A 16,023-nucleotide genomic window follows, 5' to 3' on the forward strand; every position below is an offset into this window, starting at 1 on the left:
TTTCTACCTTCACTGTCATTACCATTTTTTTTTTTTTGGGTAAAGTTTCGTTATTATTATTATTATTTTTTATGTTTAAAGTTAATTTTTTAAACATAATTAATTAATTTTTTTAATAAAACATAGAATTTCAATGATTGAACATTTTTATACGTGTCTGTATACATTTGAATCATAAAAAATAAAAAATTTTTTTAAATAAATTATAAATTAGATAATTTATTTAAAAAAATAATTAAGTTGTCCATAAAAATATTAATTAAGTTGTAATTAACATTTTCTTTACTTTTTTATACTCAATTTCCAGATAAAAATATGATATTCTATTCATGATAAAGTGACGTTTTTGCAAGGAAAAAAAAAACATAATAATAAAATAAAATAATAAGTGTGAAAAACGCATTTCTATTATGTTCAAATTAATAAATATTTGAAGCGTGAAGTTGCATAATATAACAAAAACTATTTTTCTAAAAATGTATTATAAACTGTAAATTTATTATCATCTTGAAAAAAATTATAGAAGAAGGTAAAATTGTGCAAAAAAGAGTGATGTTACAAGAAAAACAAAATCTCGAAGTAGGTTACTGTAATTTTTAAAAATACAAAGACACATTTTGCGAAAACTCAAAAGGCATATACGTGTCTAATGTAATTTTCCAATTTTCTTAATTAGTATTTATGCTGTTTATTAGAGGTGTTCATTGATTTGAAACCAACCTACTTTAGCAATAATTACTACAATTTAATTACTAATTAGTTTGGTATTTTTCTATCTAATTTGAACTTTATTTTACTATCAAATTCAATCCAAGCCTATTCGATAATAGTCGGTTTGGATCAAATTGAATGATTAGTTTTATATTGAATTTGGACTTGTGTTTATAACTTTTTAGGTTTTAAAATTTTAGGTATTAAATAACTGAAATTTTGAATATTGCTTTTTTTTTTTTACATTTGTAAAATAGACAAATTTTTAATTAAGATCTCTTTAATTTTTTTTTTAAAAAAATAATTATTTTTAGATTAAGATAAATAGAACAAAATTGGTTAAAATAATATTTCAAATACAACTAATTTTTGTTAGCTAAATAATTAAAATCAATGTAATTATTAAATGAAACAAAACAACCATAGTTTATTAATTAATTTTTAAATATATACAGTTTGGTTTGGATTAGTCTCGTTAGTTTTTGTATGTTAAAACCGATCAAAACCGTATTGATTATCAATTTTGGGTTTTTGCAACCAATCCAATCAAATTACTAGGAATAATCAATTCAAACATATTGGATTGGATTGAATTTGTTGGTTTAATTAGTTAATAGGATTTTTTAGCACACTCGTTGTTTATTTCCTCATGGTGCACACGTACTGCAATTTGAATTGTTTTAATAAGAAAAAACAAATACATATATACTTAGAAAATCTTCAAGATTGTTCTTTATTTTTAAATACCTTAATTTTTAAAATAAAGAGTATTTTGAAGAATTTTAAAAAATAAATAGTGAGTGAGATTTTCTATCCAACTTCAACAAAACTTTCTATAATTACTCTTTAATTAAACAATTATAATTTAGCTTTTCCATAATTTTTTTCCCTACCTATAACAAAGTAACGTTTACAAAAAAATGAAATATGAAACTTTTATTAGTAAATTTAATTATAATTGTGCATAGAAAATTATATAATAATTAATGAATTATAAATAAAAAAAATATGATTTTCAAAATAAAGAAGAGAAGAGTTTTAAAGAGCATCTTGAAAATGCTCATAGCATGCATGGCATACCAAAGCTAGTCTACATTAATTAGATTTCCTAGATAATACATAATTATCATTGTTCTTTGTCCTTATCTATTTGCTTTCCCCAACCACATTAGCACTTTCTCTATTAAATTGATACAGTATTCACTCTCCATTTAATTTTGCCAACCACATATATTTTACCCCCAAAAAAAAAAAAAATGGCTAACCACACAGATACAGTATTGCTTCTCCAATGAAATTGATCATTTTTCTTATCATCACCAAGACAAAATTATTTACTTTAGAAGCTTGGAAATAATGGAGAAAGAGAAAGCTCATGTAGTTGTTCATCCCATATCAGTACAAGGCCATATGAAACCATTGTTATGCCTTGCAAAGCTCATAAGTGAAAGTGGTGTTTATGTCACTTTCCTCATCACACATCACACTCACAGCCACTTGCCTAACATCTTATCTTTCTCCACTTCGAATTCATCTCTGATGGCGCCCTACCGGACGATCACACTCAAGATGAAAACTATGCCACATCTCAAACAGTTTTTGATTAATTCCCTTTGTACAAAATCTATGTCATCATCGTCCACACCACTTGTAACATGTATCATAACTGATTAATACCTAACTTATCCCCTTCAAGTGGTAGAGGAGTTGAAAATTCCTATATTTGCATTTGTTGCTCATAGTGCTTCTTACTTGTTGGTCTATAATTGTGGGTCTTCAAGCTCATTCAACATGGTCATGACCTTCCTTTATCAGGTGAGTTCAGCCTACATATTAATTGCATGAGTTAAATTATAATTAAAAGGTTCTCTTATATATTTTATGTTTTTTTTTCCTCCTTATTTCAATATATGATATACACTAAGTAACACCTAACCAGGTGATCATTTTGACAAATTTATATATATTTATTTGATAAAAAAGTTCGTTTTGACACAACAATAATTCTATTTATTGTATAAACAAGAATGAATTTTTTAACCAAATTTATAGACTTAATTTTTTAAAAACTCTCTTTTTATTTAAAATCTTAGTCTATAAGTTAACTGTTTTACTATAATGGGTTTGCACATCCAGATTCCTGTCCTATGTGCCACCTCTATCGCATGTAAAACCTTGTCTCTCTCTCTCTCTAGGGAGAATTTGACTGCTTCACTGTAGCAAAATTATATGAATTAATTCTCAAATCAAATCCTTTCAATAGAAAAAAATTATTAGTTTTTTAATTGCTTTAAGGGTTGAATTTGAAATAAAGATATATATTTAGACAATTTTTCTTACCCTGACATATATTAATTTGGTGTCAATACTGTAACAAAGATAATTTAATTTCTTCAGATGACAATGCTAATCATGAAATCAATGGAGTTTCTGGACTTGAAGGCCCTCTACATACTAAAAATCTACCTCCTCTGTTTTTGTTCAAAGAGATACACAATCCTTCAATTCAACTACATTTCAATAACATATTCAGCATGAATCGATCTTCTAGTCTTATAATCAACAGCTTTGATGATCTTGAATCAAAATGTCTCCCACATGTTGCAAGCCATTTTCACAAAACTTACACTCTTGAACCTCTTCATGCATTCCTAAACTCTAAAACAGGCCAAAACTACAATGGTTTAATAGATAATTCTCATGCTTCAATTGCTACATTCACAGCCTTTGAAGTCTGTTCTTTATGTTGGCTTTGGAAGTCTTGCCAAAGCTTCAATTTCTCAAGTAATGGAATTTTGTCATGGTTTGCTCAACAGTGGCTACCCTTTTTTGTGGGTCATTCGGCCAGATGCCATGTTGTATGAAGAAGAAGGTGAGAATTTGATCCCTAAAGGGCTTCAAATGGGTGAAAAAGAAAATGGGTATCTAGTTGATTAGGCTCCACAAGATATAGTTTTGGGTCATGCTGCTATAGGTGGATTTTCGACACATTGTAGTTGGAACTGTACCTTGGAAAGTATTCTGGCCAGAATTCCCTTGATTTGTTGGCCCCGCAAAGGTGACCAAAATCTTATACTGACATTGTCAGCAAAGTTTTGAGAATTGAAGAATTGTGATACGTTAACCACAGAGAGGACAGTAGTGACCATGATGGCAAGTAAAAGGGAGGAACTTTAAAGCTCAATTGATAGAATTGCAAAATGTGCTCAAAGTCAAGATTGTATTGGGCAAGTTGGATCTTCTAATCACAACTTGGAAATCCTAGTTGCAGATATCAAGAAGATGAAGAGCCAACTTGTGTAATGATAGAATTTGCTTTGTTTGTGGCTGCAATTATATATGGAGTTGGCAACGTTTAATTTGTGGGTTATGGAGATTTATAATTAATTTGGCATTTTAAACTAACTGAAAGTGACCAGATAATAATAATGTATAATGTTTCCCAAAAAAAAAAAAAAAAAACAATTATGTGCCAGGAATTAATAAATTACTGTTTCTAGAATAGATAGAATCCGTCAAACTATAAATAAACATTGAAAAAAAAAATAATAACTAAAGGAAATTAAATATTATGCAGGCCATTCAATATATTATATATGAATATGTGGCTATAAAAAAGAGCTAGTTTGGATTATTGTATATATATATATTTATATATATGATCAAATTCACAAAGAGGAACACATATTTTGGAAGCTCTTAATGAATTTGGAGATATGATGGAGCAAGCTCATGTAGTTCTTCATCCCTTACCAGTACAAGGCCACATAAAGCCATTGTTATGCCTTGCAAAGCTTCTTAGTGAACCTGGCCTTTATGTCACCTTCCTCATAACCCACCACACTCGCAACCACTTACCAAACCTCTCATCCCTCTCCACCCACTTCCCAAATCTCCATTTTGAATCCATCTCCGATGGCCTGCCTGATGATCATTCTCGTGAACCTTCTTCCGAATTCTTCTCCCGAATTAAGACCAAAACCAAGCCACATCTCAAACAATTTCTCCTTAATTCTCTTGGAAGGAAATCTATGTCGTCTTCTCCTCCGGTCACTTGTATTATAACAGATGAATATTTACCTTATACACGTGAAGTAGCAGAGGAATTGGAGATTCCTACATTTGCATTTGTTGGGCATAGTGCTTCTTACTTGTTGGCCTACTTGAGTGTCCCTAAGCTCATCGAACAAGGTCACCTTCCTTTTCTAGGTGAGTTACTTCTTTTTGAATCTACGTTTATATTTAAAAGAAAAAAATTACTGATTAACCTCATCATATTATAATTTATTCATTTTCTTCCCAACAACATATATAGCAATACATGACACATAAATTTTTGTTGCAATTAATCTCCATACGAATTGTATGTATCTAGGGGTTTGCTTCCCTTATTTGTACATTTGGCACCAATAATTATAATAAAAAATTATTGTTTTCAGGTGAAAACAAGAATCATGAAATCAATGGTACTACTGTGCCTGGACTTGAAGGGCTGTTGCGACCCAAAAATTTACCTCCTTTCTGTTTGTCCAACTATATACACCACCCTCTAGTCCAATCACATCTCGATCATATATTCGGCATGAATGGATCTTCTGGTCTCATAATCAACACCTTTGAAGATCTTGAAGTGAAAAGCCTCCGTTATGTTGCTAGACACTTTTCACAAAACTTACATAGTTGGGCCTCTTCATGCATTGAACTTGAACTCTAAATCTGATCGAAACTCCCATTTGTTAGCTTCCCATGCCTCTCATTGGGAAGCAGATCAAAATTGCCTTGCCTGGCTTGATTCACAGCCTTTGAAGTCAGTTCTATATGTTAGCTTTGGGAGTCTTGCCCAAGCTTCAATTTCTCAATTGTCGGAATTTTGGCACGGTTTGGTCAATAGTGGACACCCTTTCTTGTGGGTCCTAAGACCAGATGTTATATTATGTGAAGAAGGAGAGCATGTGATTGTTCCTCAAGAGCTTCAAAAGGGTGCAAATGAAAAGGGACTTATAGTTGATTGGGCTCGACAAGAGCAAGTTTTGGGCCATGATTCTATTGGTGGGTTTTTGACCCATTGTGGTTGGAACTCCATCTTAGAAAGCATTGTGGCTAGAATTCCACTGATCTGTTGGCCCCAAACAAGCGACCAAAATATTAATGCTGATCTTGTTAGCAATGTGTTGGGAGCTGGGCTTGAATTGGAAGCTTGTGATAGGTTGATCGTACGAAGGGCTGTAGAAAACTTGATGGGAAGTAAAAGGGAGGAACTTCAAAATTCAATTGATAGAATTGCAAAATGTGCTCAAGATGTTATTGGAGCAGGTGGGTCTTCTATTCACAATTTGGGAATCCTAGTTGAAGATATCAAGAAGATAAAACTAGAGAGCCAAAATGTGGAATAATCAAATGCTTGGTGTTTGGTTGCTACTTTATTTGGATATTTCGTAAATTAAGTTGTTAATTAGTAGGTCATGTAGATTTATAAGTATACCAACCGAATTTCTTGATTTATTTATATGGACGATCTTGGAAAAATAATTGTTATATAGTTTTATAATATGAATAATTCTATTATAAGTTTTACTTTCTGAAATATTGACCATATTAGTGGAAGGATAAAGCGTTCAAAAGATTTATTTACACTATTGGAATGTTCAAAACATAAATATTCCGTACTCAACTAATGAAGAAGTTTTGCGGGCTTTTGCAATTATTCCAATTTGTGGAAATAAAAATGTGGCGGGGCAAGATTGGATCCTTATAATGTTAACAGTAAAATCTGCATGGTTAATTTAGAGCATTCGTAATCTTTTTTCTTTGCCCAAAAAAAAAAAAAAAAAAAGATGATTTACTTTATAGAATATATAGAACTTTAAGTACATAAAGTCTATTTTCTATAAACTTAAGGTTTTTAGAAAGAGAGATGCTTTAACAAAGGAAAATAAGTTTTGTGGAAAAAGATTGAATCCAGAATATGGCTATTATGAATTTTCTTCGAATGCAATCACAAATCATTAAATTGACGGATCCAAAAATCTACATCCTTTTTGTGTGATGAAAGACATACATGATCACCCTCTAATCCCATCACATATCCATGAACTCTAAACCAGGCCACAGAATCCCATTTGGAAGCATATGTTGGAATAATAAACCAAATTTAATATTTGCTTTCTCTAGGATATATGATAAATATGTACGGGAAATGTAAGAACATGTTTAATATGGGTCATGAACTACGAAAAATGTGAATGCTTATATATCTCTGTTTTTGTCTATTGAATTAGGGATGTATGAAATATAAATAAATAAAAAAGTTTATGTATTTGCTCTGTTTTGGCTTTCTTTCTTAAATGGGTAATGCATCTTCATAAAACATAAAAAACCAACAATTGGTATCAAAGCTAATGGCAAACATAAACAATCTGGTTTCTCTTATTCCCCGCTTCAATGAAGAAAATTACGATTATTGGAACCATCAGCTGAAGGTAATGACTACTAAAATCATTTAAGTTATGGAATATTGTTGAAGATGGATATGAAGAGCCAAAAGATGAAGAGAGTCTAACTATAGCACAAAGTGCTTTGTTGAAAGAAAAAAGAGAGAACGACAGCAAGCCTTTCTTTCAGATTTATCAAATCATTGAAAGACCAGTATTTGAAAGGATTGCAAAAGCAGAAACATCCAAGCAAGCCTGAGAGATGATCCAATCAGCATATGAAGGAGAAGAAAATGTGAAAAAGGTACGTCTGTAAACGTTAAGAGCATAATTTTAAAAATTAGAAATGAAGGAGAGTGAAGCATTTCAGATTATTTCAATAAGGTTACTTCTATTCTGAATCAAATGGCTTCAAATGGAAAATTTTAGAAGATCAAAAGGTTGTTGAAAAGATTCGTTGAAGTCTTCCAAAAAAAAATTGATTTTGTTGTCGTTGTAGTAGAAGAATTAAAGGATTTATCTACTGTTTCAATAGAGGAGTTATTTGGCATTTTAAAGTCTCATGAATTTTGAGTAAATAAAAGAGCTTCATCTAGTTAGACTTCGGTTGAACAAGCTCTTAAATCACAAGTTACAAATACAGGAGGGCAAAATTTCTCATGAGCTAATTTTCAAGGACATGGTAGAGGAGTTAATACTAGTGGAAGAGGTTCTAAATTTTATGGAAGAGGGAGAGGAAGAGAAAGTCCAAGTAAAGAAGATCCTTCAGTAGAAAATATAAATCAGCCAAAGAACACACCGCAAAGGGGACGAGGTGGCATATTTAGAGGAGGAAGAGGAAGAGGAAGAGGAAGAGGAAGAGGCTCTAATTTTCATGGACGTGGATATTTTGAATGCTATTATTGTCACAAACCTGGACATAAAGCAAGTGAATGTTAGAATAATCCAGCTAACAAAAAAAAAGAATGCTAGGTTCATCCATTCTAAGGAGGAAGGTAATTCTGAAACTTCTTGCTTGCTATGGGAATATAAATAATGTTTGGTATTTAGATAGTGGAGCAAGTAAGCATATGACTGGAAATAAGTATCTATTTTCACCATTAGAAGAATTTGAACGAGGTCAAGTGACAATAAGAGATGCATAATCCTATAAAATACAAGGTATGGGAGAAATTATATTTTTAAAACTAAATCTGGAACTTTGGAGAAAATGTCAGAAGTTTATTATGTCCTTGGATTGCAATGTAATTTGCCAAGTACTGGGCAACTTTTGAAAAAGGGATTTGATATTTACTTCCATGATAATATGTGCATTCTAAGGATCAACTTGTTGCTAAAATTCCAGTAGCTTCAAATAATTTATTTCCTCTTACATTGGATATCTCTAATATTGATTGTTTTAGATGTGTTGGAGGAGAAAATTAAAAAAATATAGCATGATAGATTTGGGCATTTAAATATTGGAAGTCTAAGGTTGCTATCAAAGAGAATAATGGTTAAAGGCCTACCTGAAATTGATCAGATGATAGGAGTATGTGAAGCTTGCCAACTTGGAAAGCAGCATTATGATTCTCTACCTTCGAAATCTTTTCAACAAGCTAGAAGACCTCTTGAGCTTGTCCATTCAAATTTATGTGGTCCAATGCTAGAACCATCTATGGCAAGTAACAGGTTCTTTATTTCCTTTATCGATGGTTTTTCAAGAAAGTTTGGACATTCTTTCTTAAATCAAAATTAAAAGCATTTCAAGCTTTCAAGGATTTTAAAGCTCAAGTTGAAAAGTTTTCAGGATATAAGATTAAAACTTTAAGAACTGATTGTGGTGGAGAATATCTTTTAAATAAGTTTGAATTACTTTGTAAAGAGGCTGGTATAAAACATGAACTAATAGCCGTTATTCACCACAACAAAATGGTGTTTGTGAAAGGAAAAAAAGAACAATCATGGAAATGGCAAGGTGTATACTTAAAAGAAAAGGGTTGCCTTCAAATTGTGGGTAGAAGCTATATGTTGTGCTACCTATTTAATCAATAGATCACCAATAAAAGCTTTGCAAAATTGCACTCGTTATGAAGCTTGGTACTAGTCAAAACCAAGTGCTCATCATTTGAGAATTTTTGAAAGTCTTGCATATGCACATATTCCAAATGCTATGAGAAACAAGTTGGATGATAAGACTGAAAAATGTATTTTTGTGGGATATAGTGAAAAATCCAGAGCTTATAAGTTGTATAAGCCACATAAAAAAAAGATGGTAGTACGTAATCATGTGAAACTTGATGAAGCATCATCTTTCTATGACTTTAAAGCAGATAGTTCACTTAAGACACCATGTGTTGTAGTTGAAGATGAAAGAAATTCTCAAGATTCAGAAAATGAAGATTCTTCCCAATGGAGAAAGACAAGGACCATGCAGGAGATATATAATGCAACTAAGCCAATAAATCAAAAGAATATTTTATTTGCCTTTTTTGCAGGAGAAGATCCTATTTCTTTTGAAGAAGCTATCAAGGAAGAAAAATGGAAAATAGTTATGAAGGAAGAAATTGATGCAATTGAAAGAAATAGCACATGGGAACTCACTTCTCTTCCAGCAAAGAAAAATGTTATTGGAGTTAAGTGGGTGTTTAAGACAAAGATCAATCCAGATGGTTCAATCAACAAATATAAGGCAAGATTAGTTGCCAAGGGGTAGAAGCAAAAGGAAGGTGAAGATTTCAAAGAAGTTTTTGCACCAGTTTCAAGATTGAAACTGTTCGGTTGATCATCTCTCTTGTAGCTCAAAATAATTGGAAAATTACAAATGGATGTTAAGTCTACCCTCTTGAATGGATATCTTGATGAAGAAATTTTCATTGAGTAACCACCTGGTTTTGTAAAAAAGGGTGAAGAGCACAAAGTCTATTAATTGAGGAAAGCCTTATACGGTCTTAAACAATCACTTAGAGCTTGTTATATTTGAATTAATTCTTATTTTGAGAAGAATGGCTTTCAGAATTGTCCATAGGAGCATACTTTATTTGTCAAGAATCATGGCAAAGAAGGTTTCGTTATTGTGAGTCTTTATACTAATGATCTCATATTCACTAGTGATAATATGGAGTTATTAAATAATTTTAGAGCATCAATGAAAAGAGAGTTCGAAATGACAGATTTGGGAAAGCTACATCATTTTCTGGGAATTGAAGTTCATCAAGCCAGGGAAGGAATCTTAATTTCTCAAGAGAAATATGCAAATGATATTTTGAAGAAGTTTAAAATGGAGTAAGCAAATTCAATTTCAACTCCATGTATTGCTGGATTAAAATTAAGCAAAAATAATGAAGGAAAACATGTCAATCCAAGTGTTTTTAGAAGTCTACTTGGAAATTTGATGTATGTAACGGTAACAAGGCTTGATATCATGTTTGTTGTTAGTTTGGTGAGCAAATTTATGGAGAAGCCATATTCAAATCATTTGGAAGATGCTAAAAGAGTTTTGAGATATGTTAAAAGGATCGTTGACTATGGTATATTTTATCAAGCAAATCTTCCAATTAATCTTATTAGTTACACTAATTGTGATCTTGCTAGAAGTGTTGATGACGGTAAAAGTGTTGCTGGTTATGTGTTCAACATTGGGAGTGGAGCAATTTCCTGGATGTCAAAGAAATAGCTGATGGTAGTACTTTCAACCATTGAAGCAGAGTACATAACTGCTCGTACTGCAGGCTGTCAGATTATTTGGTTACAAGGAGTCTTGGAGAGTCTTAAATTTAAGCTAGAAAAACCAACTATTTTATTTTATGATAATAGTTCAACTATATAAGTTGTTAAAGATCCTACTCTTCATGGGTGGATTAAACATATATGGATTAGATTTCAGTTTCTCAGGGATCTTATCAAAGATGGCACATTTCAAATTGCATATTGTAGAAGCATAGACTAGTTGGCAGATATTTTAACAAAACCTCTCAGTTAATAGCTTTTCAAAGAGATAAATGCTAAGCTTGGAGTTTAAAGAAAATTTGGTTTACAGGAGAGATTGTTGGAATAATAAACCAAATTTAATAGGATATATGAGAAATAGGTATGGGAAATACAAGAACATATTTAATATGGTTCATGAACTATGAAAAATGTGAATGGTTATATATCTATGTTTTTGTCTATTGAATCAGGGGTGTATGAAATATAAATAAATAAAAAATTTATGCATTTGCTCTGTTTTGGCTCTCCTTCTTAAACGTGTAATGCATCTTTATAAATCATAAAAAACCAACAGCATTTTCTGCCTCTTATTAGAAAACAAGATCAAATTTACATTAAATGGCTAGATTCACTGCCTTCTGAGTCAATTCTTTACATTGGTTTTGGGAGTCTTACAATGACAGTTTCAATTTCTCAGTTCTTAGAATTTTTGCCTTGCTTAGTGAATGGTGGTCACCCTTTCTTGTGGGTTATACATAAGATAGATGGTTTCCTAGTTAAATGCTTACAACAGGCACAAGACAAAGGAATATTAAGTTGATTGGGCTCCACAAGGACAAGTTTTGGGTTATCATGCTATAGATAGGTTTTTGTGTAACACCCCGTCCCGAATCGCACCGGAATCCGTGCACGTTGACCAAGGTTGACCGTTGACCAAAGGGGTCAAAAGTTGACTTTTTGACTCGGTGGGAATTTCGAGTTGACCAGGGTACCGTGGCGAAGTGCATGACGCCCTGAGTTCGTAGACTAGTAGCACGTCAAAAACGGAGCTACGGTTTGAAAGTTATGGGCAAAACAAGTTGAAGTGTAAACTGTCCAAAAGGTGCCGGGAGTTGACTTTTTCTTGTGATGTAATTTTGAGTTGACTCTTGTATGGTTGTAAAGTACTCGTCGATACGAGTTCATAGACTAGCGGCACGCTTAAATCGGACATGTGGTTAAAAAGTTACGGACGTTTGAAATTTGCCGGGTACCGTATTATTTTAATATATTTGGCTTAAGTGCACAGTAACACCACGTGTCAGCTTCTGATTGGTCCACGTGGCATGAACAGTGTCACGCAGGGTTTTTATTTGTTAAAACTCTCGGGGAAGAGAGAGAAAGGGAGAGAAGAGAGAGAAAGAGAGAGAGGAGAGAGAAAGAGAGAGAGAGGACCCGCCGGCCGCCGGTCATTTTCACGTTTTCCGGCCTAGTTACTGTACACGCACCGGCCATCCAGATTGCCCACCTCATTTCCGGCAAAACCTCCAAATTTCACGGCGAACGGCTGCCGGACGCGCCCGGATCGGAGCTCCGAAGTTCGGCGGCGAGTTTTTCCCCTCCACCGCCGGCCACCTCGAATCGACCCTGTTCTGGCTGATCTACAGTACACGCGCCAGCTAGCCTTGATCCTCTCCTCAAGTCCGGCCTACCCACCAAAAATCACGGCCATCGGACCACCGACGCACCGGGATCGGAGCGTTTTCCGGCGAGGGGTCGGAAATCTTCAAACGGTGATTTCTCCGCCGTCCGACCTCCGTTTTGCTCACCGCCGGTCCCGTTGGATTTCTCTCCTCACGATCTACAAGTCTGCAAAATTTCACAGCCAACGGCCACCGCACGCACCGCCGCCGGCGACGGTTGCCCGTGACCGCGGCGGCCCGCCGGAAAGTACTGTTCCGGCGAGTACCCGAAATTCCGGCCAGCTCCAGTCCGCAGTGTTCGACCTCCTGAACCCAAATCCGACTTCCGTTTCTGCCAATTCGCGACGGTTTGGGAGAATTGCGGAGCCGAAACCAGAAAAGCTTCCCGATAAAATTCCGACCCCGTCGGGTACGATCATCGGAAATTAAGACCGGATATGTGATTAGCATCACTCGAGCTTCGATTCGGTATATAAGTCGTAAATTTTAGTTATCGTTTGGTGTTCGCTCCCCGGGTACCCATTTGGGGATTACCCGAATAAAATATTAATATTTGTGGTTTTGGTACTGTGGATGTTTTAGGTGCACGTGCGAGTAGCGGAGTCGATCCTGCGGAGGATCTTGATTGAGATACGTGTACAAGGTGAGTGACCCACCTTCAAATTTATTTGGGGAATTTAATTGGTGAATATATTATGTGTGATTTAAATATTTGGAATTTAATTTCTATGTGCCAAATATTTATTGGATTTATTGTGGAATTGTTTATGAATTTATTGGATTTAAGAACATGTGCATTATATAAATTTATGCCATGTGAAATTATTTTATGGTTTTGAGGATTTTGAAATTGGTGTGGTTTTAATATTAAATTGGGCACGATTTGATTTTCAAATATTTCAAGGAAAATATTTGGTTATGTTGGTGATTTCAATTTTTATAAAATATGCCCATGGAATATTATGAGATTTGATTATTATATTTCGAGAAGTATTTATGCTATTGAGAAAATGTGGATATTTGAATTGGTGGATTTGAAAATCATGGAATTTATGGTGTTGATTATAAAGAAATTACGGAGAATTTCCGGGTTCAAGCGGATGGACTATGCCCGCTATGTTTATGAAAAATGTGAAATTTGTTATATAATTTAAATATGTGGATTTTATGATTTTTGGATGCACCGTGCACGTACTGGTGTTCTGTTTATATGTGATATGGTTAGTGTGCACACGGTTATGATTAGCGCGCAGGTGGGTGTGATTAGCGCGCAGGTGATGTGATTAGTGCGCAGGTGGGTGTGATTAGCGCGCAGTTGATATTATGAGGTTGTCCTGTGGTTGCCATCGGATGAGGGTAGGCCACCCCCCTTGGCCGGGACACCAGGTTAGCAGCGGCGCAGTGGGACGCCACGCGACCGTATGCCGGTTTCTCTCTATAACCTCCTGTCTGGCGGTACCTTGGGACGCTGGGTACTGTTAGCGTCACTGGTATATAGTGGGTGCATCAAATGATTTTCAGAACTGTGTTTTAAAAATAAAATGTTTAGAAACTGTATTGGAATTAAAATTATAATTGTTACTGTTCTGGTATTTATTTGATGTCTTGGTTTTCGAGGAATACGAACAAAGGGTTTTGTGAAAAGATTTTAAAAGGGGAACTTTTCCAACTGAGAGAATTGTAAGGGCTTTGAGAGAAATTATTATTTCCAATTAATTATTATTTATATACTTATTACTGTGATATTATATTGTATAGTAGATAGGGTCACTCACTGAGATGATTAGCATCTCACACTCTTAAATTCCGTTCCTCTAGGTACCAGGTTGTCGGTGTTCATTCGGAGCGGACTTGATCTTCCTCGCTGTTTTAGTTCGGCAGTACCCGTTTATTCTTTTATTGCAGTTGTACTATTTCTTTCACTCTGGTTGTATTTATCTTACACTGGATTACTGTATTTTTTTTTTATATTGAAGTGCTGAAATTTGTGGAAACAATTTGTAGACTGTGGGAGGAATAAGGGGATGTTGTTAGAAGTGTGTTTTCAGTGCAGGTAATTTGTGGTAAGTAAATCCCTTAGGGGAGGCTCTGCCGGATTTTCCGTTGGAGGGTTCGGTAGGGTTTCCTTGGGATCAGGGCTGTCTAGGGTTCCGGGGAAGGAATTTTGGACGGGTCCTGACATTTTGACCCATTGTTCTTCAAACTCTACCTTAAAGCATTGTGGCTAGAATTCCATTGATCTGTTGGCCTCAAACAACTAACCAAAATATTAATGCAGATCTTATTAGCAAAGCTTTGAATGGGTCAAAGTTGGAAGCTTGTGAAAGGTTGACCATTAAGAGGACAATAGAGAGCATGATGGGAAGTAATAGAGAGAAACTTCAAAACTCAATTAATAGAATTGCAAAAATGTGCTGAAGATGCTATGGGAGATGGTGCATCTTCTAAAGTTCTCATCAAAAATTAGAAATCCTAGTTGAAGATACCAAGGAGATGAAACTAAAGAGCCAAACTTGTGGAATGATTTAATTAAAGCTTGGTTCTGTTGTTGCAAAGTTACCAGTAGATTGAATTTGCTTTTCTTTTGCATGTCGTTGGAAGAATCAATTTGCATTTAACATTGTGGAATGAAACTAAAGAGCCAAACTTGTGGAATGATTCAATTAAAGCTTGGTTATGTTGTTGCAAAGTTACTAGTAGATTGAATTTGCTTTTCTTTTGCATGTCATTGGAAGAATCAATTTGCATTTAGCATTGTTTTTAGTAGCATAATAATGAATAGATGAGTTAATAAGAAATTTGGAAACTAACGAAGAAGATAGAGGTTCAAAAAGGTTTTAAGATACAATATTATCTTAGGAATGTCAACGGGGCGGAGTGGGATCGGTTTTTAAAATCCCGTCCCTGTCTCCATTCCCGCGGGGAATTTTCCATCCCCTCCTAGTTGTTTTCCCCGTTTATTTAGATGCGGGGCAGGGATGAGAATTCCCCTATCGAAGATGGAACAGGACGGTTTTTCCCCGTTTTCTTATAATCGATATATTCTTTTTTTGAAATATTTATATAAAATAATTTTCTTGTAAATAAAATGACTAAAATTCAATAAAATTACAATAAAATGCATCAAGATCTAAAATAAAATTACAATAAAATGCATCAGGTCTAAAATAAAAATACAATAAAATACATCAAAGTCCAAATTTACAATTATAATAAAATACATTCTTAAAAAAATACAATGCAACATATAAACATAAAGTTTATAAAAATACACACAAAAAATAAAATTTTATTTTTTATTTTCTTAAGTCTCCCTGGAAGAATGTTCCGTAAGAATTGATTGCTACAAAAATAAACAAAAGTATTAATATCAATAATTTTTTTAACAATTAAATGTACACATTTTTTGTAATAAATAAATTCAATTCGCCTCCTCATTAATTTCAATGTCACTTATAGTAGAAGAACAAGCTCCAACAAATGATGAAGAAGATGAAGCTAACAAAAAT

General features: G+C 33.8%; 3 protein-coding genes across 3 annotated transcripts; all 3 read left to right on the forward strand.

Annotated features, from left to right (window-relative positions):
* The first annotated feature begins 2,067 nt into the window (after positions 1–2,067).
* LOC132803190 (myricetin 3-O-rhamnoside 1,2-glucosyltransferase UGT709G2-like) lies at positions 2,068–3,648 on the forward strand. Its single transcript, XM_060815467.1, has 3 exons — positions 2,068–2,326; positions 2,408–2,526; positions 3,436–3,648. Exons 1-3 carry the CDS (start codon positions 2,068–2,070, stop codon positions 3,646–3,648), a joined length of 591 nt encoding a protein of 196 aa, XP_060671450.1.
* A 717-nt stretch (positions 3,649–4,365) lies between these two features.
* LOC107433426 (7-deoxyloganetic acid glucosyltransferase) lies at positions 4,366–6,311 on the forward strand. Its single transcript, XM_016044713.4, has 2 exons — positions 4,366–4,920; positions 5,151–6,311. The coding sequence occupies exons 1-2, from the start codon at positions 4,428–4,430 to the stop codon at positions 5,423–5,425; spliced, it is 768 nt and encodes a 255-aa protein (XP_015900199.3). The 5' UTR covers positions 4,366–4,427; the 3' UTR covers positions 5,426–6,311.
* On the forward strand, positions 5,458–6,104 carry LOC132803191 (7-deoxyloganetic acid glucosyltransferase-like). The gene is made up of 2 exons (XM_060815468.1): positions 5,458–5,492; positions 5,537–6,104. Exons 1-2 carry the CDS (start codon positions 5,458–5,460, stop codon positions 6,102–6,104), a joined length of 603 nt encoding a protein of 200 aa, XP_060671451.1.
* Positions 6,312–16,023: the final 9,712 nt, after the last annotated feature.

This window comes from Ziziphus jujuba, chromosome 3, assembly GCF_031755915.1.
Source record: "Ziziphus jujuba cultivar Dongzao chromosome 3, ASM3175591v1".
NCBI lineage: Eukaryota > Viridiplantae > Streptophyta > Magnoliopsida > Rosales > Rhamnaceae > Ziziphus > Ziziphus jujuba.

Coding starts and splice junctions, on each gene's coding strand:
- LOC132803191 (XM_060815468.1), top strand. CDS start 5,458: ATGCCTCTCATTGGGAAGCAGATCAAAATTGCCTT. Junction 5,493..5,536: donor AAGCAGATCAAAATTGCCTT/GCCTGGCTTGAT, acceptor TCTATATGTTAG/CTTTGGGAGTCTTGCCCAAG.
- LOC107433426 (XM_016044713.4), top strand. CDS start 4,428: ATGATGGAGCAAGCTCATGTAGTTCTTCATCCCTTACCAGTACAAGGC. Junction 4,921..5,150: donor AGGTCACCTTCCTTTTCTAG/GTGAGTTACTTC, acceptor TATTGTTTTCAG/GTGAAAACAAGAATCATGAA.
- LOC132803190 (XM_060815467.1), top strand. CDS start 2,068: ATGGAGAAAGAGAAAGCTCATGTAGTTGTTCATCCCATATCAGTACAA. Junction 2,327..2,407: donor GTTTTTGATTAATTCCCTTT/GTACAAAATCTA, acceptor ATCCCCTTCAAG/TGGTAGAGGAGTTGAAAATT. Junction 2,527..3,435: donor TCATGACCTTCCTTTATCAG/GTGAGTTCAGCC, acceptor CTACATTCACAG/CCTTTGAAGTCTGTTCTTTA.